The following is a 10,319-nucleotide window of genomic DNA, read 5'->3' on the forward strand; positions in this document are numbered from 1 at the left end:
ATGAATCAGTAGTAGAAAAAATTTCAGAACTTCTAGCATTTAAAAGATCTATCCATTAAAGAGTTATGCTTCTATGTGTAAAAAGCATTTTGTAATCAGTTCGGTTTTGTTTTAATATAATCCCTCATGCCTTTTAATAAAAAAGACAGTCATAATTCGTACCATGTTTTCACACATGTTCATCAGAAATGGCTGTTCTAACTACAAATGCAAATGCAATGAGTTTTGACATGGCTCTTTAGCTGTACAGTAAGAAAAAAGAGAAAAACAGAAGAGGAAAATGAGTCAAGGTATATACGAAACGGAGGGGGTATCATCTGTGACACAATGAAGCCATTCCAGCACGGCAGAGAAGAGGTCGTCTTGAGAGAAAGCGGTGGTGTCAACAACCAGCTTCCTGGCAGACGGGGAGGAGGAGGCGGTGTCGTAGTCCCAGCACCCCTCGTAACCCTCAACGAGAGCCTGCAGATCTTCCCAACGTCCTGGTTTGTGCCAGCCTGCAGGGCAATCAGTTGCGCTTCCATGGGCAGCAGGCTCTTGGCGGACTTCTGAACTTGCTCTTCCTGAGGTGGCGACGCTTGGTGGACTGACGTTTGGATTTGCTTTGTTAATGTGAAATTCTCTCCCGTCAGAGGTCCCCTGCATTGTTGCCGCCGTCGCAGCCCTAGCGACTAATCTGCGCTCCCATTCGTGGGCGTCGGACGCCACGCACTCGATGATAATGAGGCGTTTACTGTGGAGAGTGGCAAGGGACAGAGCGGAAGCGAAGAGGGAGGGGCGGGAGAGGGGGCAGTCCACTATGACGCTCAGCCCCAGCTGCAACTGCGTCTCCGCCAAGCGCCACAGGGCCTGGTAGGCGAAGGCGTTTAGCAAAGAGGAGGAGGAGGAGGAGGGTAGAGAATGGTGTTGGGATAGGGCGGTTTCGAGAGGGCGGGTGCAGTCGCGTATGTCGTCCTTGTCGAGCACGGGCCACTGCAGTGCTCTGCCCAGACTCCTGGCTACAGTGGACTTGCCACACCCAGGGTGGCCTTTCATGGCCACTAACATCTCATCCCCCCTCGCTTCCTGATGCGCGCGCGCCCTAATAGTTGAAGATGCTTCCAGATTATTTTATATAAAAAAAAGTATTTATTCATTGTTGATCACTCAGACGTGCCTTTCATTTCTTTTACACCTCATTTAAAGTCCTTTCTAAACAAGTTGCAAACGGGAGTCTTGCCATTTTGTTTTTGTTTTTTTTAATCAATAGTTATATATATATATATATATATATAAGTATTGAGTCTTGCCATTTTGTAAAGATTGTCACATTAAAAAACCGTCCCCTTAACTGTAATTTTCACAGCTCAAATTGTGAAAAACCGATTATAATTTTACTTAGCCTTGTATTTAAAGAAACATTTTTTTAAAATAATTTCTCACACAAAAAGAAGGAGAGGAGAAGTCCTAAACTAGAATGATCAATGTGATGACGATAACAATCAACGAGTCTTTGAAACAAATTGGGAAGAGCAAGAAGGCAAAAGAAGAGTTTAAAGCTTGAAAGTACGATGGTAACAACATACATTCAACATTTCTTGAGAGAGCTTGGGAAAGGGAGTGGGCTAAATATGTGTGTGTGAAGGGAAGGGGGGGGGAAGGCTGATCCCAAAAGCTTGCACGTTGGAACTCTTGTGAGAAGGGTAGCACACATACCAACCACTTACATTACTTGATAAGCACAATGGGGATGCTCTCTATATAAACTCTCCGCTTTCTCATCTCTAAGAACATCAATGTTAAGAATGTGTGTTAAGAACATCAAGAAGCCTTCAACTCTACCTCTCGAGCAAGTGGTCTTTTGTAAGTATTTTAGAGCATCGCCATGAGCTTTATATTTCTATATATACTTGGTGATCTATGTGTGTGTGTTGTTGAGATATTGAGCTCCACTAGCACTACGAACATTGATTACCTGCCCAGGCAATAGCTTCCACACTTATGCCACATGCATAGTTGGTGAGATTATTGTTGGTATGATGTCAGTGGATGAAGGTTGTGTGTCAGCCATATTTAGATTACTAGAGTATAGCATAGTTATAGCATCAGTTCATATAGTCAGGTTCACATTATGGATCGACCATGTTGGAATTAGGGTTGCAGGAAAGCACACAAAGCTTGGAGAAGAAGAAGCAAGAATGCACACAACACAAAGTGTATTAGATTGTGTCAATGTACAAAGATAAGTTAGCCCTAGAAGGATGGGCGTATATACAAGCCGGGGGAAAAAACCTCCTAAAGAGGGAAAAAGTGCCCCGGCGGTCCTAAGTGTGTTCACACACATCACTGCCTATATATATGCCAACAAATCCCACCTGGGAGTGATGGTGTGAACGAGAGCTGGCACTCATGTATAGGGGAGTGCCATGCCCGAAGTAGATCAATCCACAAAGGCCCAAAGCTTTGCGGAAAGCTTCGAACTTCTCACGAGGAAGCGCCTTTGTGAAAAGATCGGCGAGGTTGTCCTGTGTTGGCACATAGGCCAAGCTGATCTCTCCTGCTGAGAGTCTCTCCCTGACATAGTGATAATGCACCTCAATGTGCTTTGTGCGAGCATGAAAAACTGGGTTTCTCGCAACTGCCAATGCGCTCTGACTGTCAGTGAAGATAGAGGTGGCAGACTCCTGTCCAACACCCAAGTCAGCCATAAGCCGTCTGAGCCACACACACTCAACCGTAGCTGTGAAAGCTGCCCTGTACTCAGCTTCACAACTAGAAGTGGCCACAGTAGGTTGCTTCTTGCTCAACCAAGATATGCATGAGCTACCGAGCATGAAACAAAAACCACTTGTGGACACTCTTGTGTCATAGCAACCAGCCCAATCTGAGTCCGAAAAAGCATGTAAATCTGGCGGCAACGATCCCCCCTTGGGATAAAACAACCCAAGATGTATGGTGCCACTCAAGTAGCGAAAGATGCGTTTAACTGCCTTCCAATGCTGAGACCCTGGGCTATGCATAAACCTGCTCACCTGTGAGACTGCAAACTGAATGTCCGGCCTCGTAATGCATACATAAATGAGGCAACCAATAGCTGTCTGATAGAGTGTGACATCAAAGTGATCTCCAGCATCATGAAGACTCAACTTCAAACCTGTCTCCATTGGAGTAGCAATAGGCTTGCAGTCTTCAAGGCCAAATCTCCGCAACAGTGTCTCAATATACTTTGTCTGACACAAAGCAATACCTCCATCACACTGCTTAAATTGTATCCCCAAATAATGATGCAAATGCCCCAAATCTGACATCTCAAAAGAGGCATTCAAATCAGCCTTAAAATCAGCAATATGACTTTCATTTGGTCCTGTGAGCAGCATGTCATCGACATAGAGAGCAATGATTAGATGTACACCATCCACACGTTTAACATACAAAGTGCTTTCTGTTGGACTATTTTGAAACCCATGTGCAGTCAAATATGCATGTATCTTTTCATACCAAGCTCGTGGAGCTTGCTTTAAACCATATAAAGCCTTTTTCAACCTGCACACTTTGTTTTCCTGCCCTCTTTGAACAAAACCACGAGGCTGCGATACATACACCTCCTCATGCAAATCTCCATTCAAGAACGCAGTCTTTATGTCCAACTGATGTACTTTCCAACCATTATGAGCTGCCAATGCACAAATGCTACGAATGGTAGTCATACGACAAGTGGGAGCAAAGGTCTCATCAAAATCAATGCCCTTTTCTTGAGCATAACCCTTTGCAACAAGTCTAGGCTTATAGCGATCAACACTGCCATCTGGCTTTCGTTTCAATTTAAAAACCCACTTACATCCAATGGCCTTTTTACCAATAGGCAAATCACACAAAGACCATGTACCATTCTTCATTATAGCATCATATTCACTTTGCATTGCAGCCAACCAATTTTCTGAATTTTGTGCCTCATCAAATGAAAGAGGTTCTTCCTCTTCACACATACTAGACACAGCCAAAGCATAACAATTTGATGCATAAGAGGCATGCTGAAAACCTGAACGAGTACGACTAGTCATAGGTGCATCAATCTTACTATCACGCAAGGTTTGCACCAGCCATTTAGGCATACCTCTAGCCTGCTCATTTTCAGCCCTATCTTCCTGAATTACATCCTGTAAATCTGCATCAGAAATAGGCTGATCTATGATGTCGTTTGAAATCTGCATAGGCTGAATATTTGCCTCATTAGGACTTACATTTGAATTCCCACCTGTAAAGAGAGGCAACAACGTATCAAATACATCCCGTGAGCTCACACCTGTCTCTTTGGTACATGATAACAAGGGCTGCACAACATCTTCCACAAAAACAACATCTCGACTAATCAAGATACGCTTTGACTGCGGATGATACAATCTGTAACCCTTGCTCTCAGCACTATAACCAACAAAAATGCATTTGACAGCCTTATCATCCAATTTTCTGCGTTGTTGCATAGGCACTAAAGCATAGGCCAAGCAACCAAAGACACGCAAGTGACCAATAGAAGGCTTCCTGCCATGCCAAGCTTCGTATGGAGTAATAGACTGCAAGGCCTTAGTGGGACACCTGTTGAGTACATATGCAGCACACATGACAGCCTCAAGCCAAAACGCATGTGGCAAAGCTTGGCTCTTAACCATACATCGTGCCATCTCCATAAGTGACCTGTTCTTCCTCTCAGCAACACCATTTTGCTGAGGGGTATACGGCACTGTACATTGGTGTTTTATCCCACGACTAGCCAGAAATGCATCAAACTCTTTAGACATGTACTCCCCCCCTCGATCAGTACGGAGGGTGCCCACAGTACAATTGGATACATTTTCAACCATAAGAAAAAACTGTTTGAAGCACAAAAACACTTCGGACTTTGCCTTCAGTGGATACACCCATGCATGCCTTGAGTAATCATCAATGAAAGTCACGAAGTACAAGTGTTTACCAAATGACGGAGTTTGCATAGGCCCACATACATCACTATGTACAAGCTGCAATTTGCGAGTGGCCTGCACAGAACCATCCTTTGGAAACGCAGAACGCTGCATTTTGCCCAAAATACAGCCTTCACAAACATGTTTCAATGGTGCCTCAAGAGGGGGCAATGAAGCAACCATATCAAATTTCTGCAAACGCAGCAAACTAGCAAAGTTCAGATGACCAAAACGAGCATGCCATAGTTTTGCATCTGAAACTGCCTTTTCATCAGAAACTGCATTTGCTGAATCTTCCACACACTTGTCATAAGAATTGAGCCTATACAGCCCACGAAACAAGGTGCCAGATACAATAATCGTATCACCAGAAGTCAAATCATGAACAGTACATCTGTCATCCACAAATTTGATTACAAATCCAAGTCTAGCAAGCGCAGAGACAGACAATAGATTCTTGTTTATCCCTGGCACATACAAAGCATCTGAAAGTGTGAAAGCGCTGCCATTTGCAGCAGTAAGCATAATTTTATCAATGCCCTTCACTGGGTAAGAAGCATTATTGGCACATGTGACAGTATTCCCATTAGGGACAGCCTCAAGAGAAGTGAACATATCACGATGCGAGGTAATGTGCTTTGTAGCACCACTGTCAAAATACCAAACATGAGAGTCAACAGAAACTGCCAAACATGCATCATGTACAGATGGGTCATACTGGCAATACACGCTAAACGCCCATTCTGTATCCTGCACAACATTTGCAGAATCTGCATTTGTAGAAGCATCCGCTATTGTGGCTGCATTTGACTCTTTCTTCTTTGCCTCTTTAGCCTTTAGCTTAGGGCAATTCTTAATGACATGATCATTTGCCTTACAATAGTTGCACCTGGTCTTTTTCTTGCCTTTATCAAGAGTCTTCTCAGACTTATTGTTGCTACCTGTGGAAGGAGAAGAAGTTGCAGACCTACTAATAGGAGAAGAAACAGTGGAAGGGACTGCCTTACCACTTCTTCTCTGCTGCTGGGCAGCAATAAATGCTTGATCAACTGCACGCTGCCTGGCCCTGTTTTGCCTGGACTGCGCTTCTTGCAAGAGCTTGTTGACTAAAGTATCATACTTGACAGCATCAAGTCTGTCCTCATTAAGAAGTCTCCACGTGGAAGCAAAAGTCTGATATGTCTCAGGTAAAGCATCAAGAACAGTCTGCACAAGAGAATGATCAGGAATAATCTCACCTGCAGAAATCAACTGTTCTTTGAGATCTTTAATCTCAGCAAGAAAAACATTCATGTCATCATCTTCTTGCATAATCTTCAATTCTAGCTCTTTACGCAGGTAAGCGATTTTTGCCTCGTTACGACCTGCATACAAACCAGCTAGAATATCCCAAGCCTGTTTTGCTGTTTTAGCTGAACGAATATGTGGGGTGATGTTACGTTTGACAGAAAGTGCAATCAAGGCATGAGCCTGCGCATCTTTACCATCCCAACGAGCTTGTTCAGCAGTGGGTAAAACAGCAGCAACAGTAGAGCTGCTAGAACCTGCAACATCCTCAACAGATCCTACATCCACAGAACCTGGACGTACATCCGTACCCTGCACAATGTTCCACACTCCTTTTGCAACCAAAACATGCTGCATCATGTATGCCCAAAGTGGGTAGTTGCTGTCTCCATCCAGTTTGTCTTCAGCAGACAACATGCGAAATACATCATTGCTGTTATCAGCCATGGCCACTGACTGAAACTGATGCAAAAGCTGCCTGTAATGAAGCAAAGACTGAACAAAAAACAACTCGTGCTATGTAGCACGGTCCACAATAGAATACGTATGCCTGTTTTGTAGAAAACTGCACTGTCGAAATTTCTGCAGAAAATGACGAAAACACCTGTGCAGAACTTGAAATGCAAAAACGGAGCCCGAAACGACCTCAGATGCGAATTCTGAGAACGCCAAGCCCTTTGGGCTTATTTGCAGAGTATAGGGACCTGGAAGCTATCGTGAGAACTCACCTCAATCGGAGAACGTGAGTCGGAGGGTGCTGGCGGCGTAGCCCTGGGAGCCGATGCCTGCTCTGATACCAATTATTGGAATTAGGGTTGCAGGAAAGCACACAAAGCTTGGAGAAGAAGAAGCAAGAATGCACACAACACAAAGTGTATTAGATTGTGTCAATGTACAAAGATAAGTTAGCCCTAGAAGGATGGGCGTATATACAAGCCGGGGGAGAAAACCTCCTAAAGAGGGAAAAAGTGCCCCGGCGGTCCTAAGTGTGTTCACACACATCACTGCCTATATATATGCCAACAGACCATTATATGTTATAATAGGAGAGTACTTTCCCTTATAGTATGTACTCTTATCTCTTTATGTTAATGGTTGTAGAGAAGAGAATAAGATAGAAGAAAATTCATGTGTCTTGCTCTCTTTTGTGTGTGTGTGTGTGTGTGTGTGTGTGTGTGTTTTGCTTACAAGGAACTCAAGCTCTCCCTCTCGTCCACATGGATGGAGTATATGTTAATGGACTCATGTCAAGCCTCAAGCTCATGCTCACACCATGTATGGGAGGCCAAAATTGCATGTATATGGTTGTAAACTATCCAAAAAGCCTTTAAAACAAGCCATAACATCTACCCCATAAAGCCTTGTATAGCTTCCAAACACTATGCATCCAAAATCCAAGGATATAAGGCTGTCCACAATGAATTTATAGGAATTTCGAGCAAGCTAATGCATTGTTCTTGACCCTCGTTGGACTTCCCAAATGCATCCAACAACCCTTCAAACCTTTTCAATGTAGAGGCGGGTTGCTAAGAAGCTTCTTCCTTAGGTAGTCCTCGCCATTTGACCAGATACTTCACTAATCTATGGATGTGAAGAACTCTTTCTCTTGTACCCAAAATTGCTTCCGACACATACTCAATCATGCCTTCCTCATTTATTAGCAAGAGCTCACTTATGAGTATCAAACTCACATCTTTGCATACCAATTTATAATCCATCTTTGCTATGTGTGCTCCCACTATCAACCAAAACATGTGTCACCCATTCCATTTATGTATGCCTTCAACCTTAATATACTTGCATCTTTGCAATCGGCATAGGCATCACTTGAGAAATTGTATAAGGTAGCCATATTATCCTTGTCATGTGATGAACACACATAGGTAACTTTACTCTTCTTTGATCCACCCGGATCAAAAGGAAATTCACTTTCATTCTTATATCTTCCGCGTCACTTCTCTTTGATCCACCTGCCAAGTCAAAAGGAAATCCACTACCATTCTTTACATCTTCAACTTCATTATTGGCATCTTCAAAGTAATCCTTATAATCCTCTTTTGTGTTGAGAATCATGCTGCTTAAGAACATTTTCTTGGCTTTGCAAACCTTGCAATGATCCTTGTTCCATTTGTCACCACACTTGAAACACAAGCCTTTGTCCTTCAAGTCAAAATTTTCTCTCCCACCTCTTCCCATAAATGGTTGGGAATCTAGGAAGACCTGTGTGAGATGCAACATCACTTGAAGTCTTGCCCATAGTTGAAGTGCCAAAATCAGCCCTAAACCCATGCCTTGCTCTCCTTCCATGTGTATTCTTTTCCTCATAGATCTCTGCAAGAAGCATGGCCTCCTTGATGGTTTCGGGTCTTTAAGTTGTTGTTTTGTAGCCCTTTGATGAACTTTCTCAATTTGTACTCCTCACTTAAGCCTTCCAGATGAAGTGAGAACTTCATGAACTTATGCACATAATCCTTGACATTTCCCGTTTGAGTGAGATCATCCCATTTCTCCACCATCCTTGATCTACGAAGGGCTGAAACAAAGGTTCCCCTCATCTCATTCTTGAAGTACACCCAAGTAGTGATCAAATAGCCCTGAGCATTCAAGTGCTACCACCAGGCATGGGCATAGCCTTCTAGATGCAAAGTAGCAAACAACACCTTGGCCCTATCACTACGAGGGCTAAGCTCAAAGTAAAGGTCCATTTTTTCAATCCATTCTTCAAACTCCTCATTGGTTGAGCCTTCACCTTTGAACTTAGTAAATATTATCTGGTCCTTCACTCCCTTAAACTCATCTTCATCACCACATGCTTGGGTATTATCAGAAATGGCAGACAGTGATGTATTTTGGATGTTAACCCGTTGAGGATAAGCTTGATAAGACCAACTACCCATTATGGTACTATATGATGTGCGGCATCATGTACTGGTAGCCAAAGGGATATGGAATGTTGTAGTTGGTATTGAGAAACGTCCTGGTCCCTTTGATGAACATGATGCAGAAGGCACATTTGTAGACACGGACTCAATTTCACATGGTGCATTACCACAATTTCCCTTTGATGAACATGATGCAGAAGGCACATTTGTAGACACGGACTCAATTTCACATGGTGCATTACCACAACATAGCATACCTCCTACACAGGAGCAAACAAAGTGGGATGGAAGAGATAAGCAAGCAACACAGCACACATGCGTTGCTTGCTTTGTCAATTAAGAGGAGTATCATTCCTCACATTTGGTCATGCAGGACTGCTAAACATGCTTGGGATGCACTTGCATCATTTGAACTTTGGTAGTTTACTGTGCTTGCATAAACATGACATGGTGCCTATGTTGCCACATCTTGAAGCCCTTATCAAACATGTTTGTGAGGGCTATATTCTTGGAAAAATACAGCGGGCATCATTTCCCAAAGATGGTTCAATTAGAGATGTCCAAAAATTGTAGCATATACATAATGATGTATTTGGTCCTTTGAGGTCACTATCTATTAGGGGGGCTACCTCTATTTTTTCACATTCATTAATGATTATTCCAGACATACCTGGGTATATTTATTGAAATAGAAATCAAAGATTTTTATGTGCTTTAGGCACTTTGCTACTATGGTTCAAAATGCTTCTACATGTAAGATTGGTACCCTACATATACTAATTGAGGAGGGTAGTATATGTCTTAGAGTTTCATGCATATATGGCTGATCATGGGATAAAACACCAATGTATTGTGCCCTATACACCTCAACAAAATGGTGGAGCTAAATATAAAAATAGGTCTCTCATGGAGATGGCACATTGTATGGTCAAAAGTCAGGAGTTACATCATGGTTTGTGGCTAGAAGCAGTCATGTGTGCAACATATGTTTTGAATAGGTGTCCTACAAAGGCTTTGCATACAATTATGCCTTTTGAAGCTTGGAATGGCAAAAATCCCTTTGTGGCTCACTTACACATTTTTTATTGTCTTGCTTATGCACTTGTGCCTTCGCAGAAAGCTTGATGATAAGGCTGTTAAATGTATTTTTGTGGGACACAACTCAAAAAGTAAGGGTTACCATCTCTATCATCCTACTACCAAGCGGATTCTT

General features: G+C 42.9%; 1 protein-coding gene across 1 annotated transcript; it reads right to left on the reverse strand.

Annotated features, from left to right (window-relative positions):
- Window positions 1-270: 270 nt before the first annotated feature.
- LOC147634452 (uncharacterized) lies at window positions 271-1,092 on the reverse strand. The gene has a single exon (XM_086803515.1). It carries the CDS (start codon window positions 1,045-1,047, stop codon window positions 286-288), a length of 762 nt encoding a protein of 253 aa, XP_086659641.1. The 5' UTR covers window positions 1,048-1,092; the 3' UTR covers window positions 271-285.
- Window positions 1,093-10,319: the final 9,227 nt, after the last annotated feature.

The sequence above is a fragment of the Cibotium barometz genome, chromosome 10 (genome assembly GCF_041138505.1).
Source record: "Cibotium barometz isolate CiBa-2024 chromosome 10, ASM4113850v1, whole genome shotgun sequence".
Classification (NCBI taxonomy): Eukaryota; Viridiplantae; Streptophyta; class Polypodiopsida; order Cyatheales; family Cibotiaceae; genus Cibotium; species Cibotium barometz.